Here is a 26902-nt window from a genome sequence, read left to right on the forward strand (position 1 = left end):
AAAAAGCATGATACTGACATGCAACATCTTTGCAAAGGACTGAGTTTGAAGTATCACTTGGTGGTCCGACTCCAGCTCTGTTTTCTGCACTGACACGGAATTCATATTCGTTTCCTTCCAAAAGACCAGTTACTTTGCATCTAAGATCTGAAACTGGTTTCTTTGTTGCTCTCACCCATCTTAAACCTTTCTTTTCTCTTCGCTCCACATGGTAACCTGTGATTTCACTTCCACCATCATCAACTGGCCTTTTCCAGGTAACTGTGACAGTATTTTTAGTCACATTTGTTACTTCTGGTTTTCCAGGAGGGCCTGGAGGACCTGTTCAGGGAGAAAAGGGTATAGTTAAACAAAAAATCCAGTCTTTAGAAATTAATAAAACCACACTGGAATTCCTTAGCTTGTTCTACTTACCAAATCTATCCACCATTTTAACTGGTTCTGATTGTACTGGTTCACCCTTGCCATACTGATTTACTGCTGAGACACGGAAAACATATTCATTTCCTTGAATGAGTTTGCTAACAACATGCCTACAGCTCTCAATGTTTTCAGCAACCAATGTCCAGAGCAGTCGACTAGTTTCTCTCTTTTCAAGAACATATGATTTTACTGGTGATCCACCATCTTCTGCAGGAGGTGTCCATGTAAGAGTTGCTTTTTCTGCTGAAACATTGCTGATCTCAATAGGCCCTGGAGGTCCTGGAATATCTAAAACTTTCACATGTACAGTCTCCTGTTTAGTGCCGAAAGGATTGGTTGCAGTGATGGTGTATTCTCCAGAATCTTTTCTGGCTGCATATTTGACACTTAGAGTAGAAGAAGTTGGTTTGGTTTCAATGTGCACAAGCTCTGAGGGTCTAAAATCTTTTCCAGCTTTGGACCATGCTGAAGTTGGAGGTGGTTTGCCACGGATGCTAATAGCAGACAGTGTGATGGTTTCTCCTGCTTTTACTGTTAAACCTTCCTTCAGAGTAGGATCCAGAACAATGCTTGGTGCCTCTGTCAAAACAAAGTCAAAAAATACTGATTGTTACAACAAGAACACAAGGAGAGGAAACAAAAGAGATTTGGTAATAATTATTCAAGTAAAATTCTGCCTTTTAAATGCTATCTACATACCATACTCATCCTTGCATATTATGGTTCCTGTGGATTCAGATGGAGGACTGATAGCTCCAGCAGTGTTCTTTGCTCTAATTCTGAATTCATATTTGCAGCCTTCAGTAAGGTCAGTTACAGTAAATGCACAGTCTGGAACATTCACATGATTAGCTTTCATCCAAGTCTTTTTGGGTAAATCACGCTTTTCAACAATATAGCCAGTTAATTTATGTCCACCATCATATTTTGGTTCTGTCCAAATGAGTGTTACTGAGTTCCTGGTTACATTGATAACTTCAGGTTTCCCAGGAGGATCTAGAAGAAAAAAATAATAAATAGCAGTCAAACAAAAGATATTTCAAATTTCAGAATTTTCCTTTTTATTCTCCTGATGACTTACCAATAGGATCAAGTGCCACAACTGGTTCAGATGGAAGACTCGGTTTACCAACTCCAGCCATATTGATTGCCATTACTCTGAATTCATATTCCAGACCTTCAGTTAACCCTGTCACTCTGAAATCTTTCATTCTTATTGGTGTTGTATTTGCTCTCTTCCACAGAAGACTATTTCTTTCTTTAACTTCAATGTGATAACCTAGAAGATAAATGATGAGATAAAAATATGGAGGGGTTTCTAGAAATCCTAATTTCTCACAGCATTGTCAAACATTATACTGCCTGTACTGCACATTGCATATGCATTAGGCAAGAGGAGCACTGAAAATCAGGTTAAGAAATGGATGTGGACATACATGACGGATGTACATAATTGCAATGAGGAGGTGTTTGTAAATGCAAATTGCTAATTTTGTAGACCCAAGTATTGTCACATACAGGTGGATTTGGGTTTATTTCTTTACATATTTTGGCTCTGAGCAAAGATATTATTTCTCATTTAGTATTTTCCCAATATTTCAGTTATTTCTTTTTTTTTAATAGGAAGTAAACCAGTGAAATCATTCAGTAAATCAATCAATGACTCAATTTAGTGCATAAACACCTGCTACTTTTATCTTACCTTTTGACAGAGAGAAATGTTAAGAACTGAAATACTAAGGAGGTTTTGGGGGATGTACCTGTTATTGGTGAACCTCCAGTTCTTCTGGGATCAGTCCAAGTTAAAGCTACAGACTCATGCCGAACAGCAACAATATTGGGAGGTGGAGGAGCATCTGGTACATCTAAACAATATTGAAAAAATGCAGCAGTGTTAAAAATTATTATCACCTCAAAAATAAATTTTGAAGATTTCAAAAATTATAGTGGATACTTACCAAATGGATGTTTTGCAATGACAGGCTCTGATTTAAGACCTTCCCCTACTCCATATTTATTTTCAGCCCTGATCCTGAATGTATATTCATTTCCTTCATGAAGTCTTGTAACTCTAAATGTGGTTTTCTGGACTGCAGAGGCACAAGTCACCCACTTATTGTTTACATTATCTCTCTTCTCTAGAACATAGTTAGTGATTTCTGAACCACCATCGTCTTTTGGAGGGCCCCATTTTAAGGTTATGGCATCAGCTGTGACTTCTTCAAATTTCACTGGACCTGTTGGTATGCCAGGTTTGCCAACAACTTTCACAAAAATAGTGCCTTCCTTGCTGCCAGCAACATTCCTCAGAGTTATTGTGTATTTTCCTGCATCAGCTTTCTGGCAGTCATGTACTACAAGGGTGGTGTTAACTGCTGTAGATTCAAATGCAACTCTTCCACTCTCAGTAATTGCCTGGTCTTCATCCTTCTTCCAAGTTACAGTTGGGACAGGCTTGCCCTTCATAGGGATTTTAAGACGGAAATTGCTACCCTCTTTAGCAGTATAGCACAAATCAGGTAGATCTCTTAAGTCAAGTTCAGGTGGCGCTGTAAAAAGTGAAGGAATCCAGTTATTCCACCATACATAAACTCTGGTAAAATTAAGATGCTGTTTTAAAGGTGTATACATTTCTATGTATACGTGGTAATGATAGCATGCATAAATTATAATTTGGGTAAGTAAAGCATTGAATTAATGATCTTGCTTCTCACCAACATCATCTCTTGCAACAATTGTGATCTCTGATGGAGTTCCATATCCAGCATCATTTTGGGCCCTCACTCTGAAAGTGTATTCTTGTCCTTCTTTTAAGTCTCTCATTGAAAAATGGAGGTTCTTTCCCCGCATGACTTCTTGCCATTTATCTTCACCAATCAGGACCTCAACAATATATGCAGAAATACGGCTGCCACCATCACTGATAGGTTTCTTCCATACTAAATTGCATGAAGATTTTGTTACAGCTGAAGCTTTTAGGTCCACAACCGGCCCAGGTGTTTCTAGAAGGAAGAAAAGGAGAGTAAGTTTTAATTCAAGCTAAAAATAAAGATCATTTGAACTAAAAAAAATAGGTGAAAAGGATTCATTTTTCCTACCAGAAGCTTTGACAGCATCACGAGTTTCACAAGGATCACCAATACCATATTCATTTTCAGCAAAAACTCTGAAGAAGTAAGATTTGCCTTCTTCTAAATTAGTTATCCTGTAGCTTGTCTTTGGACATTCTGTTGTTACTGTGGACCATGATTTTCTTTCTGCATCACGTTTTTCAACAACATAATTTGTGATTGGACTGCCCCCATCTACTAGAGGAGGTTCCCACGTAATGAAGGCAGAATCTTTAGATGCTTCCTTTACAATCAGGTTAATGGGTGGGCCTGGAGTATCTGCATAAACACAACAACACCATATTTGATTTAGTAATAGACTTTTGAAAAACAGTTAAAAGGTTAACAAATATATAATAATGGGGAAAGCCCTGAGACTTACCAAGTACTTTTACAACAATGGTGTATGACTTTTTGCCACAGCTGTTCTCTAGACTGAGGACGTATTTTCCAGCATCATATTTATTTACATTTTCACAACGCAGGAAGGTATCAAAATCAGTTGATTTGATGTCTAATCCTTGTCTATCTCTTAGGTTGGCACCCACTTTAGACCATGAAATCTTAGGAGGTGGACGTCCTCTTACTGGCACGTAAAGTCTCATTGTGACTCCAGCACGCAACACAAGGACTTTCCTTAGTTCTGCATCAAGTTCTCCTTCAGGTGGAACTGTGTGATTAAGAAAAAACCACACGTAATTAAAACACTATCTTTAAGATTATCACAAAAGTTACTGTGACAAAAACTCCCATTTTTACTGGAATTTTGCTAGACTACCCAACTTCTCATGCCTGTGATGATGTTAGTAAGTGTCCTGACTCTTGTTTGAAGATAATTTGAAAATATACCTTTATTTTTGCAGTGATTTCACCTCTTTTTTTTCTGCCTTTACGCAATTTATGTTAGAAAGGCTCTTAGTTTCTCTAAAATTCAAAGGAGTTTCAGAGCACCCTTGTCTCTAATGCTTTTCTTGAACTAAGATAGTTTGGTGAAGCAATGCTTTTGTAGGTACAGCAAAATGCATACAAAAGCTAGCATGTATCTTAAGGAGTAAGTGTCATACAATCAAGGAGTATCATACAGCTGCTTAGAATAGTAATCTTGGCTTCAAATTATTTAGAAGATATGAAGGTGACTGAAAGTTTTAAGGAAGATGAGAGATCTGAAAATTCTAATATTATGATTAGAAAAAGAAAAATAATTTTGAAGATCCAGTAGGAGGCAGAAAGCTATAAAGCATACAATGAAAAAAGCAGACACCAAATTCTATTCTGTTCCTAACTGCCCTGTTTTCTTCCAAATTAGCCACTGTTAGCCCACATGTTTCAAATTAATCTGTGCCTGTGACCTGTGACAGAGTGTGTCTTTGAAACTCATCCCGTAAATCGAAGCAAAAGTCAACAAGGCAATGTGTTTTCAGTGAACATACTTAAAATATCTTTGGCAGTGTGTTTATCTGGAACATCACTTGGATCGCTGTATCCAATCTTATTGACAGCATAAACACGGAACTGGTACTCTGTGTCTTCCATCAGCCCTGTTACCACAAATTCTGTAGCCTGTAAATTTTTGGGTAGATTGCATCTGACCCAGTTGTCTGTGTCAGCTCGTTTTGATTCCACTAGGTAACCAATGATAGGGCTTCCTCCATCATATGCTGGTTTGCTCCATGACAGGCTTATCGAATGATGAGTAGTATCAACCACTTTTGGGAAAGCAGGTGGGCCAGGAGGATCTGGGAATTAAAACAACATAAAGTTAGCATACCAAATGCTGCATGATAATATTTGGAAATAATAATTGAAAATATCTGAGACTTGTAGCTTACATTGAGGGTCACGAGCATACACTGCTTTAGATGGTGCACTAGGCTTGCCAGGTCCAGCCTTATTCAATGCTATCACCCGGAACTCATACTCTGTTCCTTCTTGGAGTCCTGTAGCTTTAACAGTTCTTTCAATGACAGGCTTCCTGTTTACTTTTGTCCAGTTAAGAGCCTTCGTTTCACGCTTCTCAAGTATATAGCCAGTTATTGGGGATCCACCATCACTAGCCGGTGGCTTCCAGCTAACAGTCATAAAGTCTTTTGTTACATTGCTAATTACTGGTGGATCACAAGGTCCAGGCACATCTGTGGAGATTTATTCAAAAATTACATTTACATTCTTAAGTATAGACAAAACCCCAGTGACTAATGAAACTATTCCACAAAGCACATACCATATGGGTTCTTAGCAACTGCAGGTTCAGTTAAGATGGGGTCTCCAACACCGTATTTGTTTTCAGCACAAATGCGGAACTGATACTCATGTCCTTCTATTAGTCTCTCCACTGTGCAGCTTGTAATGGGTACATTGGCACTGACTTGGGCCCAGTTAGGTCTGCTTGTTTCACGCTTGTCTACAATGTAGTTAGTAATTTCTGAACCTCCATCTTCCAAAGGAGGCTCCCAAGAAAGCATTGCACGATCTGCATACATATGTTTGATTTTGACAGAAGCTGGTGGGCCAGGCTTATCTAGAACAATTAACATCACATTGTTATAGTTGTAACTCTTGCTATATGATTTAATTATTATAAATGCATTTATTAACAGACAGTCTTTAGCTTACCAAGTACTTTAAGCCTAATGGTTGCTGACTTTGATCCACTTGCATTTTCAGCAGTAATAGTGTAGTCTCCCGTTTGCTTCCTGTTAACACTGAACAACTCAACTGTAGCAAGATTTCTCTTCGTGGTGATCTTAAGACCTTCAGATGGCTTTAAAACTTCTCCTTCTTTCTTCCATGTGATTGCTGGCATTGGCTTGCCATACACATTTGCCTCCAGACGCACATTAGTTCCAGCTTTTACTGTAAGCTGTGATTGCATAGAGAGATCCAACTCTATTCTGGGAGGAACTGAAAGGAAAGAGTCCAAGAGTTAATCGATCTAGTAGGAGATAAATATCTCATTCTTCACATGACTGTTAGTTCCTGACATGCACAGACTCCTTCCAGAGCTATCAAATCTTTTTTTATTCCTTACCATTTTCTGGATGAATGGTCACTGGATCAGAAGGTTCTGAAGGTCGGCTAATGTTAACTGCTGTCTTGGCAATTGCTCTAAATTGGTACTGAGCATTTTCTTCCAAATCAGTCACAGTGTACTCTTCCAGGGGTATTTGATATGGAGTTGTATTGCACCGAACCCACTTATCACCGGGTAATTTGCAAGCCTCCACAAAGTAGCCAATAAGTTTGCTACCACCATCATGCTTTGGTCTTGTCCATATCAGTGATGCAGTACTCTTAGTGACATCAATAACTTCAGGTTTTCCAGGGGGATCTATGGCAAATAAAAACATATTATAGTATATTTTTCAAAAAAGAGCTAACACATAAAAAAATGGCTTTAATATTACTGGATCCTATTTACTGCATACCTAGACAGTACAATTAGAGTGATGTCATAATAAACATGAAAGTATAAACAGAAGGGCAAACTAAAGATCATAATAAGTTGCAGATATATTGGAAATTACTATAAAACAGTCTGTTGAAAAGTATTGGTATAGATGGCTTACCAACTGGTGCTCTTGCTGTGACAAACTCGGTTGGTTTACTAGGTTTACTTGCTCCTGCTCTGTTCAATGCATAAATTCTGAAAGTATACTCAAGACCTTCGATGAGGCCCACACAAGGGTATTCTGTGGAGCGCACAGCTGTGTCATTAGCTTTCACCCACAGTAAACTGTTCCTTTCTTTGCGCTCAATGAGATAACCAGTGATTGGACTGCCTCCATCGCTATCGGGTTTATCCCAAGCAACAAAAATGCAGTCCTTATTGACCTTGGTAATACGTGCGTTCTTTGGTTCACTGGGAACATCTAGAAAGTAATATGAAGATAGACATCAATTGTATGATTTCTTATTAGAAAGTTTAAATAGACAAATGCTGCTATCAAAAACTGGCATACCAAATGGGAATCTTGCGATCATCTTGCCAGAAGCAAGTGGCTCAGAAATCCCAAAACGATTTTCAGCACGAACACGGAACATATACTCTTCTCCAGGAATCAGTTTTCCAATTCTGCAGCTTGTCTTTGTGACAGAAGATAAAGCTGTTACCCAGTCTCCTCGGCCTACATCACATTTTTCAACTACATAGTTTGTAATGTTGCTGCCACCATCTTCAAGAGGTATGTGCCATGAAAGAGTGCAAGCATCAGCATCTATTTCAGAAATATCAAATGGAGGCTGTGGCGGACCTGGTTTATCTGCATGAAAAAAGTATATAAAGAAAAAAGGGATGAAATAAAATGGCAACCACTGGAATATAGTAAAACCAGCTTTGTATAAAGCTGGACTGAAAAACAACCAAATGGAACATACCCATGACTGTCACTTTGATTTTCTGACTATCAGTACCAGAACTATTTTCTGCAGTAAGAGTGTAAAAATCAGTATCTTTTCTAGTCACATCCTTAATGATAAGAACAGAAGACTTTTCTGCTTTATGCACAGCAAGGCGACTGGATGTAACTACATCTTGATCTCCCTTCAGCCATTTACAGACTGGCTGAGGCTTCCCATATACATGAGCTTCAATTCTCAATTTCTTTCCAGCTTTAATGTGAACATGATCAGGCATCAGAATCTTAGGTGGGACTGTAAAAAAAAAATCACACAGAGGCATATAAATTCAACTTCTTTGACATATTAATTTACTTCTTATTTTTTCATGTGAAACATCTCTGCATCTCTCTTAAGTGGAATCACCTGTATGAATGACTAGAAATTCTTTAATTTAGGTTCCACTTATGGACAACTTTCGTTTCTGCAGGTGGCAATATCCATTCCAGTCTTACTTTGTATTATTGTACAGTTTATAAGAGAATATTTATGAATTTGGATTGCCTTCACACACATTTATGTAGAGATTTGTGCACTATTAACACACAAAATATAATTTCTTTTTTTTTATCTGAAACCTGCTGCTTGCTTATTGCTGACCTTCTACAAGAAACATGTAGAAGAAAACTGAAGTTCTTACTGAGATAAACCTGCTTGCACAGTCAGTCTTTCTGTATCCTCGAATTATTTTTCTCCTACTTCTTCTTTTGCACAAAATCAGTATTTTCCCAAGAGAAACCTGGCAGCATGTTTGGTGTACTTCCTTCCACTGGCTAGTTTTCATTCTCCTATTCCTGTACCTCTCTCTTTTTCTTCCCATGTCCCAAATTAAGAAGATTCTACTCATCTTGCCCTTACCCTACATCTTCCTGTGTCTCAGAAACCCTGATAGGCCAATAGGCCAACCTGTCCGCCATGATTTTTGTTTTAGATTCTCAACCAACTTTACAATATAAACCACTTATTTTCTCTTATATTAAAACAGCTTTCCCATGTATCTCTCAAACTACCAGTCTGACACTTCTTCTCTTTCATTTAGACTTCTTTGAAGGTATTGATTAGTACTGTCTAATTCTTATCTTTTGGTTCCAACTGAAACTGTACCTGAAAAATTATTTAATAATTCTGAATTAGTGGTCAACTCTCGTTTTTTTTTCTGACCTGTCAAAATATTCAGTACAATTAAATATAATCCTCCAGATTATTCCATAAAGCAAATGTCTTTCTGTGACTCAAAAACCTGTATATCTCGCTATTTAATTACTGCAGCAGTATATTAGGTAGTATTTAAATTGTTACTTACTGAGTTGTTCTTTAATTTCATATTCTCCTGTAGCTTCTATTGGCAAACTTACTCCTACAGCATTTCTAGCTGCCACTCTGAAGTTGTACTTCTTTCCTTCTTTCAGACCAGCTACAACAATGGACAGATCTTTAACAACTGAATATTCCGTCCAGCGATCTGCTGGTTGATCGTGTTCTTTGTAGCTAACAATGTATCCGTCAATTTTAGAGCCTCCATCACGCAGTGGTGGCAGCCAGCCTAAAGTAGCACTATTCTTTGTAATTTCAGTAACTTCAAGTTTTCTTGGTGGATCAGGTTCACCTTTCAGGGGAAAAAAGGAACATATTAAACATCGAATTTCCAAGATTTTCTTACTCTTGAATATTGGATGCTATCCATGCAAATTCAACAATTTCAAATACTCATTGATCATATTATTTGAAAGAAACTGATACAGACATACTTATGTTTATATGTGAGTAGTTAGCAGCATTGTTCCATTTAGAAGCACTAACTCAAAAAATGAAAAGATCTGCTAAAATTAGAGAAAAACAAACAGAAAACATCCATAGAGGCAAACATCAAATATACATAAAGGCATACTCACTTAGAGGATCTGTTGCTAGAACAGGTTTTGGTATGTCACTTGGAACACCTGACCCATATTCATTCACTGCTGTTACTCTGAAGTAATATTCATTCCCAGGCACAAGGTTCGCTATTTGGAAACTAGTTTTCTTTAGTTCTGCTGTGACTGTTGCCCATGTCTTCCTGTCAGCCTCCCGTTTCTGCAGGATGTAATGAGTCACTGGGCTACCCCCATCATTCTCTGGAGGTGCCCATGAAAGATGGCAGGACATCTTGGTGACATCTGAAACCTTGAAGTCTGACACAGGTCCAGGAGTATCTATGAAGAAATTTCAATTTATCTTAGTATTTTGTTCTTTAATAAGTTAAAGGGCACCAAAAGCTGTCTACATGGAGGGAGTTAGTGTTAGGTGACAGAATTATGCTCAAAAACTGTTGCACCTGAGGATAATAAATATTCTTGCTAGGAACATCCAAAATAGTTTTTAAATTGTCTTGAGGTATTTCTCTCATTACTTACCCAGAACTCTGACGTTCACAAATACAGCCTTTTCTCCAGCTGCATTAACAAGTGTCAATGAATATTTGCCTGAGTCATCACGTGTTGAATCAGGAATGACACAGAAGGCCATAGTGTCAACCAGATCAACTTGTCCTTTTCTGATAACATTATCAATACCCATTCTCCTCCAGGTAACTTTTGGCGCTGGACGACCCCTCACAATGGCAAAAAGTCTAATAGGGCATCCTGCTCTGACTGTGACTAACTTTCTCATGCTGGCATCCAGCTCAATCTCAGGAGGTTCTGAAAGAGAAAGAAATAAAATGCAAAGTTTTGCACATTAAATAAAATAAGCATAAAGCAAATAAAGTGTTGTATGTAAACACCCCAAAAGAAAATGGAAAACCCACCAAGTATTTCTTTGGGAGACACAGCTTCTTTCAATTCTGCTGGTCGGCCCAGGCCAACCTGGTTTTGGGCAGAAACCCTAAACTCATATAATTGCTTCTCATCCAGGCTGGTAGCTGTGAATTCTGTATGAATAACTTGAGCAGCAACATTACATCGTTTCCATCCTGCTTCAGGATCAGCACCCTCAACTTTTGGTCTCATTTCCACAACATATCCAATAATCGGGGCACCACCATCGTACACTGGTTTTCCCCAGCCAAGGGTTAAAGAAGTCTTCGTGCTATCAACCACTCTCAAGTTTGTGGGAGGACCAGGTGGTTCTGCAAGACAGTAAAAATTACAGATTAGAACACAGCTGCACAGTTTAGCAATCTGTTAACATTGAAATAACACAGAAAAATTCAGTGGTATTTTACCTATTGGGTCTTTGGCTATTACAGGTCTTGATGGTAAGCTTGGTTCTCCAAGTCCAACTTCATTTTCAGCACTGACGCGGAACTGGTATTCGTGACCAGGGAAGAGATTAGTAACCTTCTTGCGTCTCTCTGGGATGGGAGTTTTAGTAACAGGAACCCATCTTAGTGACCGTTTCTCCTTCTTCTCTAGAATGTATCCTGTAATTGATTTGCCACCATCATATTCTGGTGGATTCCAAACTACAGTCATCTCTTCTTTGCTGACTCTTGTGACATCTGGAGGGTCGGGACGTCCAGGTCTATCATATTTCGTTTTTGCAATAATTGGATGTGTTTCTGTTGGTGGACCAGTGCCCATTTTATTCTCTGCACGCACTCTGAATATATATTCATTACCTTCAATGAGGCGTGTCACTTTGGCATAGTTTGTTAGGACAGAGGAAGAATATGTAGACCAAACCATACGCTTGCTTTCACATTTTTCCAGGATGTAGTTCTGTATTTCACAACCACCATCATCTTCTGGAGGATCCCAAGTAACAGTACATCTATCACTTGAAATGTCAGTGACCTTCAAGTTCCGTACGGGACCTGGTTTATCCAAGACAATAACAGTAGCATATGCTACAAAGCTACCAGCTGCATTAGTTGCCGTAATCACATACTTCCCACCATCAGTACGCCTTGATTTTGTAAGTACAAACTTAGATGTGTCAGAAGTGTTTTCAATACTGACTCTTGGAGATCTGGTGAGATCTGTGGCATCTTTGTCTTTTGCCCATACAACTTCAGGCTGTGGTTTTCCTCTGACTCCAGCCTCAATTCTAATTGTGTCACCTGCTTTCACAGTTAGAACCCCACTTAACTTCAAATCTAGCACTGGTTTCTGGAGATCTTCCTTCACAACAACTTCAGCTGTTTTTACCCAGTTACTTTCACCAGCCTCATTCTTAGTTTGAACTCGGAATTGATAAATTTTATTTTCCACACATTTATCTACCATGTAGTGTGTTTCCTTAATGCTGCCTTTGTGAACTCTTTCCCATTCATCTGAATCTTTCAGTTTTCTCTCAACATGGTAACTTAAATTAGGACTTCCACCATCATAATCTGGCCTTCTCCATTTCAGGTATACAAATGTCTTTCCTTTCTCTGCAATGTGAAGATTTTCTGGCTCTCCAGGCTTGTCAATAGGATTGATAGCAAGGATAGGAGTCTTGGTCTCAATGCAAGGACCTGGACCTATTTTGTTCTCTGCACAAACTCTGAAGAAGTATTCACGGTTCTCTACAAGATTTGCCTTTACTAATCGCTTAGTAATATCAGAGGAGACAATTGACCATCCCCTCTGATTCGGTTGACGGTATTCTACTATGTAATTTGTAATTTCAGAGCCACCATTATCCACTGGACTCTCCCAAGAGATCATACAAGAGTCTTTTGTGACATAGCTTATTTTCAGGTTCTGACACGGTCCAGGTCTGTCAAGTACATTAACAACAGCAAAAGCTTGAGCCTGTCCACAGCTGTTTTTAGCTGCTATTATATATTTGCCATGATCAGATCTTTTGGCTTCTTTGACTTGCAGTTCAACATTAGGTAGATCATGAAGTATTTCAACATGCTTTTCTTGGACTAGTACTTTGCCATCTTTAGACCATGTTATTTCAGGATCTGGTCTGCCTTTTACCTTACCAGTAATACGTATTGTTTGACCTACTCGGACAGTAATTAAGTCTCGACAGGTCACATCTAGGCTTATTTCTGGAGGAGAAAGAATATCTTTTGCAAGTACAGTTTCTGGTAGTTCTCTTGGTTCTCCCTCTCCTACGATGTTGACAGCTTTTATTCTGAATTTATATTCATTTCCTTCTATTAATCCAGGTACTCTGAAAGCACACTGTCTAATGAGTTCATCTTTATTAATCCTATTCCACTGTGTAGTTCCACTTTTTTGACATTCCACAATGTATCCCAGAATTGGGCTGCCACCATCCTTGAGGGGCTTTGTCCACACAAGATCAGCTGATTCCTTAGTTTTGTCTTTTAATTTTGGATTTATAGGTGGTCCAGGAGGAGTGATAGGACGTGATGCTTTTATTGGATCAGAGCTTGGAGATGGTTTGCTTAAGCCCACCATGTTTTCTGCAAAAACTCTGAATTCATATGTGTTTCCTTCAAAAAGACCAGTGACTCTGTATTTCATATCAAGTATAGGTGTCTTATTGACACGCACCCATTTACCAGATGCTTCCCGACGTTCAAGTATATAACCAGTTATTGGAGTTCCACCATCAGATTTTGGTAGGGTCCAAGACACTGTTGCAGCATTTTCTGTAATATCATAAACAGTTGGTTTACCAGGTGGGGATGGTGGATCAAACATGTATTTAGCAACTGTTGGTTCTGAATCCAGGGGTGCACCAATGCCTATCTTATTTTCTGCACGAACACGGAAAATATATTCACAGCCTTTCTGCAGTCGTGGAACCTTAATTTTTGTGTGACTTGTTCCAGAGCTAACCACTCCCCAAGTTTCTTTCTTTGATTGACGCTTCTCGACAATATAATTTATTACAGGACTCCCACCATCATCTTTAGGAGGGCGCCAAGAAATAACCATATATTCTGGTGTTACTTCAAGAATATTAATAGGACCAGTTGGTGGGCCTGGAACATCCAAAACTGTAAGGTGCAGAGCCACAGTTTTGCTGCCAGCTGCATTAGATACTGTGAGTAGATATTCTCCTGTATCTTTTCTTACACAGTCTTTGATAGTAAGCACAGTTGAGTAATTGTCAGTTTCAATCTTGTATTTGCCATCTGGTTTAATTTCGGTGTCATCTGTAACCCATTTTGCTGTGGGAACTGGCACACCTCTCATAATTGCTGGAAGGCGCACTGTGGTGCCAGCTTTAACAACAAGACCTTCAATTAACTTCACATCTAGATCCACGGATGGAGGTACTGAAATTAGAGAAAAATAGAAATTATTTTTTCGGGGCAAATGCTTATAGAAAAAGAGAAAAAAATCAGTGAAAAAACATGAAAAACCAAAAATTACCTAGTTTTTCCTGACACTCTATTGGTATTGTTGTATCTGGAAGGCTAAGACCAACAATGTTTTGAGCTCTCACACGGAATTTGTATATTTTTCCTTTCTGTAGGCCTGTAACAACACAGTCTAGCATAGGGACTGTCTGGAACTTTGTCCATTCATCTGCACCATCTTCTTGATATTCCACCAAATACCCAGTTATCTCAGCACCACCATCACGATCTGGTCGATTCCAAACAAGGGAAACTTCAGTCTTGTCAACATCAACATGATGCAGATTCTTTGGTGGCCCTGGAGGATCTTTTAAAATATAAAACCAAAATGGTTACTAGGATGAAAAATCTACGGTACCAGTGTATCATGTTCATACCAACAGGACAACCTCAAAATGAACAAAATGCCATATGAAAAAATCAAACTATGTAACTGAAAAACACTTACGCAGTGGATCTATAGCTTTGATAGGCTTAAGTGTTTCCACATATGGACCTCTACCATACTGATTCTCAGCTGCAACTCGGAAGAGATACTGAGTTCCTTCCATCAGATATTTAGCCATATGACTGCGTTTCTTGGAGGATGATGAGATGGCTACCCACTGTGCAGAAGCTACATCTTTCCTCTCCACCACATAGTTGGTAATCACAGAGCCGCCATCATCTTCCGGTTCCATCCAAGTGAGGTAGCAAGAGTCACTTCTAACATCACTGATTTTCAGATTTCTGGGTGGACCAGGCTTATCTAACATTCATAAAAATATAACCTGTTATTTATTTGGTAACCAAAGCATTTCTTAAAAACCTTTGTAAATTTCAAGATAAACTATATTATATTTTATGTAGTTTTTAGTCCTTTTTCTATTTTTTAATATTTGCATAAAAATAAAAATATAACTTGCTTTATAACTTGCTTTACAGATATTTTCCAGAAATTCCTTTATTTCCTAATCTTCAGTTATAGAGTAAAAAGATGTTGGATAAAGGGAACACAAAAAGATTACCTAAGACCACAACTTTTACTGAAACAGTCTTTGAACCAGCTGGATTTTCAACTGTCAGGGAGTACATTCCACCATCTTCATGGACAGTGTTACGGATTTCAAGCTTACTGCCAACTCCTGTAACTTCAATATCAGCCTTGGGTGAGACCTCATGATCTTCCTTCTTCCAAGTAACTTTTGGGAATGGAACACCTTTAATAACAGCACTAAGTCTCAGGGTATCTCCAGCTTTTACATGCTGTTCTCGGGCCATATTAGCATCAAGTATTAACTCAGGAGGTTCTGGAATCAAAAATACAAGTTTTTACAAAATGAGGAAAAATAAGTCTGTTCGTATGTTAACTTAGCTGATTTTATTAACTCACCAAGCCTGTCCTTTACTTCTACCGGATCAGGAACATGTGCTGGATCGGATTCGCCTGCTGCATTGACTGCCTTGACCCTGAATTTATAGGTTAATCCCTCAGTAAGACCAGTGACTTTGTAGTTTGTTTCAGGACAAGAATCTGCTGTAAGATTAGCCTGTTTCCATTCTTCTTCTCCAACTTTCTGAAACTCTATAAGGTAGCCAATTATCTTGCCATTTCCATCATGGCGTGGTGGTTGCCAAGATAAATCAACTGAATTTTTAGTTTTATCTACTGCTTCTGGATTAACAGGTGGACTTGGTTTTGCTGTTAAAAAAGTAAAACAATAAAGAAATGGGAGAAAAAAAGAGAAACTATTAGAATAATTTTTTTAACTGAAACTGAGTGCATTAAAAATTCAATGAGAAATGATATGTGATACTTTACCGATTGGATCTCTAGCAAAAATTGGCTTTGATGGTGGACTAGGATCACCAACACCAATTTCATTTTCTGCTGAAACACGGAATTCATACTGACAGCCTTCAAGGAGATCAGGTACTTTGAACTTTGTACCAGGGAAAATTGGGTCTTTGGTAGCTTTGACCCATCTTGTAGCCATTGTTTCCTTCTTTTCTACAATGTAGTTTGTTATTGGCTTGCCTCCATCATATGGTTTGTTCCAAACCACTACTGCAGAGTCTTTGGTTACATCCTTAATGATTGGTTGCTCAGGTGCATCAGGAACACCTGAGATGAGAAGAAAAATAGAGTGAGCATTACAAACAGAATAAAGGCTGGAGTATCCAAATAAAATTGAAAACTAAAAGCTTACGGAAACGGTCCTTGGCTTTCATCTCATCAGAGATGAGAGGATCGCTTATACCATAAAGATTTTCAGCATAAATTCGAATTTGATATTCTCTTCCTTCAAGCAGCTTGGGAATTTTGCATGTTGTTTTCACTGTGGCAGATGTAACTGGCATCCACAAGTCTTTGTGTGTATCCTTCTTCTCAATGATGTAATTTGTAATTTCACTGCCTCCATCATCTAATGGAGGTTTCCAGGAAACAACCATATGATCTTTAAAGACTTCATCAAATATAACTGGGCCTACTGGAGGTGATGGGCGATCTGTTTAAGAAAAAATAAAGCATACCCATGCTTTTTTATGAACTTCACAAAACAACATAGATTAAACAGTGTCAATACAGCAAATATAGTATAAAATTAGAAATTTGACATCACAGTTATAATAAGGAATCAAGACTTCAGGGCTATTCCTCTGTAATACATCTTTGACATACTGGAATTAATTCCTTAATGTTTATAATGTATTTGGTGATTAACATTTTCTACAGTGCTGAGATTCTCTGAATGCATGTAAAGACATTAAATTATTCATGCTGAATAAACAAATTCAGAGTTAAATATGTGCTCAAAATAAATAGCTTTTTAGTATAACTGAGGATGCAGTAAATAAAATTATTGTAAAAAAGAACACATTTCAATACTTGAATTTTATAAAAATCAATGAATTCTAATCACCAACAAAAATCACAGACAATATTGTTGTTCAGTAAAACCTACCAACGACATTAACTTGACAAAATCCTTTTCTTGATCCTGTGCTGTTCTCTACAGTAACACAATATCTGCCTGTGTCTTCACGGACAGATTTTAGTATCCCCAAACAAAGAGTTGTAGGAGTTGTCTTAATCTTTATTCTGTCATCTTCTTTCACAACAACATCATCCTTTAGCCAAGTAACCTTTGGTGCAGGTTTGCCTGAGTAGCGTCCTGTCAAACTGAAAGCTTCACCAACTCGGACAATAAGCTTGTCTCTAAAGTCAAGGTCAAGTGTGGGAGGAGCTGAAAGACAAAATACACAATGCCCACAAATGTCAGCAATATTAATATGAAAAAGTAAGGAATCAGTAAATGTAATTACTATTTTCAAAAGAAATATGGAAAAGAAACATACCAATTTCATCCTTGCATGTGATTGGTTTAGTGCAAAATGATGGCTTGCCTTGCCCCACAATATTGCAAGCACTCACACGATATTCATAGGTGTCACCTTCTTTCAAGCCTTCTACAGTGAATTTCCTATCAAGCATTTTCTCCTTTGTAACTTTGTGGAATTTGTCTTTTCCAATGAGACGGCTCTCTAGAACGTACATGGTGATATCTGAGCCACCATTATATTTTGGAGGGTTCCAACTTAGTGTAACAGAGTTCTTGGTAACTGCTTTTACTTCCAGGTCTTCTGGACGGTCAGGAACAGCTGTGAATAAAGTAAAAATAAGGTAGATTCATTTCTCTGCATATTCAGAATCTTCCTGTGTATTAATCTCATGTGACAGTTATCCGAATCAAAAATATTCTTACTTATTGGATCTCTAATGAGAATCTCTTTCGTTGTTTCTGTAAAAGGACCCATGCCAATTATATTCTCAGCTGCAATTCGGAAAAAGTAGGCTTTCCCTTGAATGAGTCCCTGAACAGTAGCATTCTGCCTTGTAACTGTGTAGGTCACTGGAGTCCAAGCTCTGTGGTCAGATTCACGTTTTTCAATTATATAGTTGGTAATAGGAGAACCACCATCATCTTCTGGTGTAAACCATGACAATTTACAAGAGTCATTAGTTAGATTCTCTGTAAGGAGTGGCATTCCAACTGGGCCTGGCACATCTGAAAGCATGGAAAAAAATGGAGTATTGAAACATACATGCTGCATCTTGTGAAACTGCACTTGTTCACAAGCACTGAAGCTGCTATTTACCTAGCACATCAACAATAATTGTCTTCTTCCTCTCACCACCATCATTTTTAGCAAGAAGAGTGTATAAACCCTGGTGACTTCTTTTGCAATTCCTGATGACTAAAGAAGAACTAATAGCTGTTTCTTCAATTTTGGCTTCTTCTGGCAAAGCTTGCTCATCCCTGCTCCAAGTTACTGTTGGAGGTGGTTTTCCTGACACATACGCTATGATCCGAATTACTCCTCCAGCATGAACAACAATTCTGTCCCTGACACTTGCATCCAAATTAATATCAGGAGCCACTGAGGGAAGAGAAAAAAAGTGTCAATGATTTCTTTTTTTTCCTTTGAGTTAGAGATATTAAAAATGTAAATCAAAGTGATAAATACCAATTCTGTCCTTCATTTCAATAATGTCTGTAACTTCTCCAGGCTCTCCAATGCCAGCAGCATTTACTGCTCTAACTCTAAACTTGTAAAAACAACCTTCCTTTAATCCTGCCACAACGAACTTGGTTCCTCTAATTTCTTTATCTTTTACCTGGAAAAAAACATTGTAACATCAGCAAACATCAAGATATCATCAATTCCTTTGCAGAGTTTGAAACCAATATGGCATTAGATATTATTTCAGATTTACAAGCACACAAAAGTATTAAGTGTACATGCACATAGCCCACACAGAATTAGTCAGAAATTTTAAAAGAAATATATTTCATGGTCCTACAAGCTGTTCTGAAGATGCATGTTTTTTCTAACATATTCTAACATAGAAGATTGTTAGAATTTAGCCATTTAGCAATTACAGTAGTCTGGTCTCAGAAGAATTACATGTATTTTTGGACACATAAACTCATGTAAGCGAGAGCAACAAAAAAAGAGAATTAATTTATTTTCTTTTCAAAACATTTCTTTTCAAAAGTCTCTTTACCTGGAAAAAGTATAGGAAATGTGGGTTTTACTTAAAATGAATCCATGTATTTATGGAGATACAAAAAATACCTAAGGTGTATGCCAGTTAAATTTTCAGTAATGCACTACTGACAAAAATGAGGAAAATGTAGAGACATAGTAGTTGTAAACACTTTGGCATTGTCTGATACCAGTGAGGGTTACTTTTCTGACAGTCCTAACTCGGTCTTCTGTGTTTTTTTATCACATATTGCCTACATATTTTCCCACATCTTTAAATAAAAAATTTTAAAATTCTGTATCTAGTATTTCCAAAGTTAACTTCACATTGAGGAAGGACAAGCTTGGTCTTGTATTTTAAACATACAAAGATAATTATGGTACAAACTTTTAGAAAATAACTTAAATAGCAAAAATTTTTAAAGAAATTTTTTTCTGGAGTAATTCATATTGATAGACACAGGAAAGGAAGTACTGATTCTGTAATGGTTTTCTACCTACCCGTTCCCATTCTTCCTTTCCTTCCTCTTTAAACTCAACAATGTAGCCAGTGACTCTAGAACCACCATCCTTCACTGGTGGAGTCCACTCCAAGTCTACAGAAGACTTTGTCCAATCAGTAACTTTTGGTATAGGAGGGCCAGGTGGGGCTGAAAAATATCATCATACAGCATAAAAATGTATTTTATGATCTTATTTGTATATTTTCAAATTTAGAAAAAAAATTTAAAATATTTACCAATAGGATCTCTAGCAAGTGCTGGATCAGATGGCATGCTTGGTGGGCCAACACCAGCTGCATTGATTGCTGAAACACGGAACTGATATTCAGAGCCTTCAATAAGGCCTGTAACTTTGTATGAAACCCCCAGTGCCATAGGCTTGATAGGATCTCGGTTAACCCTGGTCCATCTCTTTCCAGTGGTCTCTTTGCGCTCCAACCAGTAACCAGTAATAGGGGAGCCACCATCATGTTCTGGTTCTTCCCAGTTTACCGTCATTGAGTCACGTGTTATACTGCTAACTGTTGGCTTGTCAGGAGGTCCAGGGACAGCTGAGGGAAAAAAATTCACACATAGCTTGTAAAAAATATGCTAAAAATACACAGAAATAGCTAGAGTGCAGAAGAGCTATGCACTCACATGGTCACCATTGCACTAGGCAGTTAGCCATCTGCACAAGATTTCTCTCCTCGTTCAGTTTCTTACCCCTATTCAGGTACATATAATTCTGTGAAAAATGAAATACCTTTCCTCCAAATAAAAATTGTCAAAATTTTTTTTCTAGCCTTTCTTGATCACTACCTCATTTTAGTGCTCAGCCTAATGCTTGCTGTTTTAAGAACAATTTAATAAATTTTCTCTTGCCAGCCTAGCATTCCTCTGAGCTGGTCTGAGCTTTTCTGTATAATTTGTCTTTCAAAACTGAAGGTAGGAAATTGATTCTTTCTGGTCCAAGACATTAATAATACAACAGAATAACTTGCATCTCATCAAGTAAACACTTGTGTATTTAAGCATTACAAATATTGAGATTGTACTTTAATATAACGCAAAGAGAGAAAAAAATATTTTAAGTGCTACACATACTTTTAAGAACCAGGTACTACTACTAAAACTCTTCAAGCTATTCTAGAAAACCTAGTGAAGAGAGAAAACAGTAGCAGTATTTAACAGGTTCTGTATGCATACCAGCATATGGAAGCAACTGACATAACTTGAAAGCTTATTTCTACTTACTGAAAAGGTTTCGTGCTGTTTCTGGCTCACTATCCAAAGGTTCTCCAATACCGTATTTGTTTTGTGCCATAATGCGGAACACATATTCATGGCCTTCCATCAGCTTGGGAACAGTGAATATGCATTCCTTGGGCTCATTAGTAACAGACACCCATGTCTTCCTATTTGCTTCTTTTTTCTCTATAACATAGTTTGTAATCTTAGAACCACCATCATCTAATGGAGGAAGCCATGATATTGTCATTTTATCAGCCAAAATGGATTCAAATTTAATAGGTCCTACTGGAGGTCCAGGACGACCTGAAAGATACATTTTAAGAAAGAAGAATTAACCAAGTATCAAACAAACGCTATCAATTAATGTAATTGTAAGAATTCTTGATATGTACCCAGAACATTCAGCCGCATCTCCTTTGAAGCAGTTCCCAGGTTATTTACAGCTGTTATAGTATATAAGCCTGTATCATTTCTGCGAGACTGTTGGATCAATAAAGTGCAAGTATCTTCATCAACAATCTTGTTGACATGTTGATCATACACCACTGGTGATTTGTCATCTGGTTTCTTTGGAGAAGCTTTTAGCCATGTTAATGTGGGGAAGGGTACACCCTTTATCTTGGCCACAATTTTAACATCTGTTCCTTCTTCAACTTCCATAAATTCTTTGAGCTCAATAGATGGTGGACCTACAACAAAATGTTGAAAAAATAGCATACAAAAATACTTCACATTTTTAAAGTGGAATTTGTATTTACTAGTATCACTACTTACATGTCTGGTCTTTGACAACAAGTGGGCCAACAGTGGCTGAAGGTCTGCTAGGACCTGCTATGTTTACAGCTTTAACTCTGAATTCGTATTCTCCACCTTCTACAAGATCCTCAACAGTAAACTTTGTTTCTTCTACATCACGTCTGTTGCATTGCTTCCAAGACTCTTTCACTTCCCCAGTACGATCCCAGCGGAGACATTCAACATTATAATGTGTAACAGGAGCTCCACCATCATTCTTTGGTGGTTTCCATGTCAGGCTCACTGTGTTCTTGGTCACAAGGCCAATCCTCAGTTTAATAGGCGGATCAGGAGGATCTTCACAACCAAAACAGAAGAGTGAATAAATCCACTGTACAGTACCATGTGGTTTTAAAGGATTTGTTTAAAGGATTTTACTTACGGATTGGATCCCTGGCTGTGGTCCGCTGGATGGTTTCTGCAGGAGGGCCAACTCCAAAACGGTTTTCTGCACGTACCCGGAAGAAATACTCTTGGCCAGTTATGAGATCAGGTACCACAAAGGAAGTACTGCCACAGTTTGGATTGACTTTAGTCCAGGCCTTCCCATCAATATTTCTCTTCTCTATAACATAGCCTCTGATTCTATCTCCACCATCATCATCTGGCATCTTCCACGAGAGTTTACAGCTACCTCTTGTGACATCACTTACTTTTAGGTCTTTTGGTGGACCAGGGACATCTGTTAAGATAAAACCACAACAGACACAATTTTACGTAAGTATGTAGAAAAATAAGACTAAACTGCAACATTTGGATACTTCAATATAGGCAAGCCATACCAAGCACATTGACTCTGACATGTACTGTCTTTTGTCCTGCTTTATTCTTTGCTGTAATACTGTATCGTCCAGAGTGACTTCTGTTGCACTCAGGGATGATAATCACTGAACGTGTATCAGTTGCTTCCACCTGCATATTATAAGACCAAAAATAAGTTATAGAGCAAACTTGAATATTTATCTTTCAAAAATGCAACAATAGTAGATTTAAAAAACTGCTTGCTTTACCTGAGCTTCTTCAGGTATATTATGACCTCCCTCCTATAAACAAATGGAAATAATATAAATGTAAAAGAGAATAGGCTTAAATGACTAGAAACAGGTGTAGAAAAAATACCTATTACTTTTACTAACCTTTGATGCCGTTTTTGCTTTTCCTTCATACTCCCAGAATGTTTTTGGAACTGGACGACCCTTGATAACAGCTGGGATTTTAATTGTTGTGCCAGCACGACAAGAGAGCAAATCCTGTGCTCCAAGATCAAGGAAGATTTCTGGTTCCTCTGCAAAAATATTTAAATATATACATTTTAAAAACTACTGAAAGCAAAATTCCATCATCACTGAGCTGAAATCCCCCAGAAACATGTGGAATGTATGTTCATGTGAGAAAGGTTGGATGTACAAAAAGGAAACTGGGAAGTATACAAGTAGAAAAACTTGTTGATGTAAATTTTTCATAAAATTAACGGTATTTCATTAGTATGTCTGTAGGTGCTCATCAGTTTCCTGATGGAGCATTCCCTGGCAAAGGACATAATAATGAAACATTCAAAGATGTGTGTCAGTCTTTTGCTACATTCTTGTCTAATTGTTTACTCTGTTTTGACTTTGGCTTGCTTGGCATCCTTTTTGAACATTCATAGCAGCAAGTGGCATTTACATACAAATACCTAAATCAGTTCTCAGAACTCGTACCTAGAATATCTTGGACAGGTATCTCTGATGTTGCAGGACTTGGTTCTGATTCTCCAGCAGCATTTACAGCTTTCACCCTAAATCGGTATTTTCTGAGCTCTTTCAAGTTGGGAATAACACATTCGCAAGTAGGAAAGAGTTTGTCTCCTTCATTCACCTTCTTCCAATCAGTACTACCTTCATCTTGCATTTCAACAATATATCCTTTTATAGGACTCCCACCATCCTTTTGAGGAGGCTTCCATGCAAGTGCTACAGATGATTTGGTTTTGTCTTTGACCTCTGGGCATGATGGTGGACCTGGCACAACTGGTAAAACAAGAGCAGGTAAAAATTACCTGAGTGTTAGTGGCTTCCTGTATTTTTCTGGATAGGTTTCTAGAAGAATGCAAGTGTTTTCATTTCTTTACCTGTATTTGGAGTGCATATCCTAGAATGTGCATACTAATTACATATATTCCCTACCGTAGCAAGGGATACTTAAGGTACAAGGCATAAAGATTGAACTGTTTAACAATAAAGTAAAATGATAGTATAAATATATGATTCTGAACTAAACTTTATTTGGCAATGCCTACATTGGTGTTATCACAGTATTAAGTACATAAAAGAGGTAAAAAATTAAAATTAAAGCTAATTATTTTTAAAGTTTTAAAATCAGAAACTTTGTGTCAGTATATTCTCTTAGGTTTAATGCAAACAAAGCCTTTGATTAATGTTAGTAAATTAATACTTCATTATTAATATTTTTCCTTAATAAATTTTAAAAAAGTAATAGTAACACATTTTTTCTTCTGCTGTGATACAGTCCTCTAACACAGTCATACAAATAATATACTTACATATAGGATCTGCTGCCAAAGCTGGATCTGATGGTTCACTGGGAGGGCCAATTCCAGCAAGATTTTCAGCCATAACTCTAAATTGGTACTCAACACCTTCAGCCAGACGAAGCACATTGTGCTCTAGACCTTTTACTGATGGTTTTGTTACTGGAGCTCTGTTGACACGTGTCCAGTAGACACCTCCCACCTCTCTCTTCTCCAACCAATAGCCAGTTATTGGACTGCCACCATTGTCCAAAGGAGGCTCCCAAGTCACCAGCATAGATGATCTGGTGCGCTCCAAAATTTTTGGCTTTCCAGGAGGTCCAGGAAGACCATAGGGATCCTTAATAACAACTTTTTCTGAGAGGCATTCATCACTTATTCCATATTTGTTTACAGCCCGGACCCTAAATTGGTATTTTTCATTTGTTGCAAGATTCCATACCTGAAAAAGAGGATTTAAATCAATACAGATTTCAGAATCAACTTATTTGGAGTTAAGCACAAGTTTTACTTTAAATTCTATCTTGCAATCTGACTGATATACCTATGTTTATGTAATACACAGTTCTATGTCATGTCCTAAGGATACTCTTATTTCATGTGCATAGGATTGAATATAAATGAAAAATGTCATTATGTTCTTGCAGTTGGTAAAAAAAATGAATAATTCTGGAAAATGGAAAGGAAGGTGTCCTCTCTAGCTCAGCTGAAGTTAAGTAGCAAAAGTGAACAATTTCTTTTGTTTTGTCCCATGAAAGATAACACAGATATATGGATGGGAAACCTTCATCCACTAATTCTGGAGTCTAAATGGAGCATGAGCACATATGCCTATGCAAGTAGCAGTTTCCATTAAATATGTAATACTGTTATTTTTTATGCATACTAAAGTATATAATAAAGACATTTTATAAATTACCCCAAATCTTCTCTCAACAGCGCCTTTGGAGACTTCTTCCCACTCAGATTTCTTCTTACTAGCATCACGTTTTTCAATAATGTAATGGGTAATTTCACTACCACCATTATCAAGAGGTGCATCCCATGTTAAATAGCATGATTCTGCTTTAATATCAGAAACAGCAAGATTTCTTGGTGGAGAAGGACGATCTGTATAAAAGCAATAGAGCATGGAACTACATTAAAAAGAAGGCAAAGGCATTTTATTAGCAGTCATTTTAATAAAATGCCACATCCTTACCATACACTTCGACATGCACATTGCGGAATGCAGTGCCAAGGCGATTGGAAGCTCTCACAGTGTAAGTGCCTTTATCATCCCTCACTGCTGCAGGAAGGATAAGTTCGGTTTTTGCCTCAGTTCTAGATACTTCTTCCTTGGTTATCTTAAGTGCATTGGATGTTTGGTCGATTAAAACTTCATTCTTGTCCCATTCAATCTTCGGCATTGGCAGGCCTGTTACATCAGCAGGAATGTTAACTGGTTCTCCTGCCTTGACTTTGATAGTATCTCCTCTCACAGCCAAACGCAATGTAACAGTTGGAGCCACTGAAAAGAAGGAAAGTGACAGAGTGAAGATGAAGATGAAACAGAGAAAGCACCTTGAAGTGCTCTAAAGATATTTACATAGATTTCTTTAAAGCCAATATACCTTCATCATCTTGTATAACTACATTGAGGGGCAGTGATGGCTCACTTTCTCCAATCTCATTGACAGCTTTCACACGAAATTCATACATATGAAGTTCATCGAGTTTTTCAACGAGAAGAGATGTTTTTGGACAGAGCCTTGCATTAACTCTTTCATAATCTTTTGAATCATGTCTCCTCTTCTCAACAATATATCCTAAGATGGGACTACCACCATCACTGCGTGGAGGCTTCCAGTCAAGTGTAATGGATGACTTCGTCCTCTCTGTGTACATGAACCTCTCAGGTGCTGTTGGTGGACCTATTAACACAGATAAATCACAGTAAGAAAAAAATAAAATATCAGAGAATTTTAAATCCTAAGAGTGCAGTAGCTCTGGCCTTTTAAAACCAGCATTTTTACATGCAAAGTATCAGAGTATGATTACAGCTCATATAAAGTTTCTCATGTATGTGGAGAAAAAGGTAGTAAGTGTCTCAGTAGGCACCAGTATTTTGCTATGCAAAGAACATCACTAGCTTCAGAGAACTGATTCAGAAACCTGACTGAAGTAATGAAGCTAAGGCAGATGCCTATCCATGTAGCTGAAAAATAAACACACTTTCTGTATAGAGGGAAAGACAAAAATATTGTCTAATTAATCTGACATTAATTTTTTTTTCTTTTTAAAAACCCTGTAAAATAAGTAATCTTACCTAATGGATCAACTGCAAGAATGGGTCCTATTTCCACAGCTGGACCAGTACCAAATTTGTTCTTGGCACTAACACGGAATTTATATTCCTGCCCTTCAATTAGACCTGTAATATCACATTTAGATCTATCTGTGTCTACAGCTAGTCTCCATGTATGCATTTTGGCATCCTTCCTTTCAACAATGAAGCCTATGATTTCACTGCCACCATCATCTTCAGGATCAGACCAGTTAAGCAAACACATCTTTCTGTTTGTGACCACCGGCTTTAGGTCAAGAACTGGTCCAGGAACATCTGAAAAACAAAATCAAACAAGTAAGG

The 26902-nt window shown here is 37.8% G+C and overlaps 1 protein-coding gene across 1 annotated transcript in view; it reads right to left on the reverse strand.

The window, feature by feature from the left end:
- Nucleotides 1–26902, reverse strand: part of TTN (titin) — a 239148-nt gene that overhangs the window by 45907 nt on the left and 166339 nt on the right. The window contains 48 exon segments of the mRNA XM_068195998.1: nt 19–321; nt 415–1002; nt 1123–1419; nt 1505–1702; nt 2184–2288; nt 2382–2972; nt 3138–3425; nt 3522–3812; nt 3916–4203; nt 4964–5269; nt 5363–5665; nt 5755–6051; nt 6147–6434; nt 6562–6861; nt 7100–7402; nt 7493–7792; nt 7908–8183; nt 9232–9534; nt 9821–10120; nt 10322–10606; nt 10714–11034; nt 11131–14097; nt 14195–14488; nt 14630–14929; nt 15189–15470; nt 15554–15862; nt 15983–16285; nt 16371–16670; nt 17127–17408; nt 17521–17823; nt 17928–18230; nt 18322–18603; nt 18691–18841; nt 19714–19862; nt 19952–20266; nt 20952–21251; nt 21341–21637; nt 21723–22040; nt 22126–22425; nt 22526–22655; nt 22754–22786; nt 22880–23028; nt 23444–23752; nt 24286–24715; nt 25193–25383; nt 25475–25783; nt 25887–26186; nt 26582–26875. Coding sequence (XP_068052099.1) covers nt 19–321; nt 415–1002; nt 1123–1419; nt 1505–1702; nt 2184–2288; nt 2382–2972; nt 3138–3425; nt 3522–3812; nt 3916–4203; nt 4964–5269; nt 5363–5665; nt 5755–6051; nt 6147–6434; nt 6562–6861; nt 7100–7402; nt 7493–7792; nt 7908–8183; nt 9232–9534; nt 9821–10120; nt 10322–10606; nt 10714–11034; nt 11131–14097; nt 14195–14488; nt 14630–14929; nt 15189–15470; nt 15554–15862; nt 15983–16285; nt 16371–16670; nt 17127–17408; nt 17521–17823; nt 17928–18230; nt 18322–18603; nt 18691–18841; nt 19714–19862; nt 19952–20266; nt 20952–21251; nt 21341–21637; nt 21723–22040; nt 22126–22425; nt 22526–22655; nt 22754–22786; nt 22880–23028; nt 23444–23752; nt 24286–24715; nt 25193–25383; nt 25475–25783; nt 25887–26186; nt 26582–26875 — 16431 coding nt within the window.

The sequence above is a fragment of the Anomalospiza imberbis genome, chromosome 7 (assembly GCF_031753505.1).
Source record: "Anomalospiza imberbis isolate Cuckoo-Finch-1a 21T00152 chromosome 7, ASM3175350v1, whole genome shotgun sequence".
NCBI lineage: Eukaryota > Metazoa > Chordata > Aves > Passeriformes > Viduidae > Anomalospiza > Anomalospiza imberbis.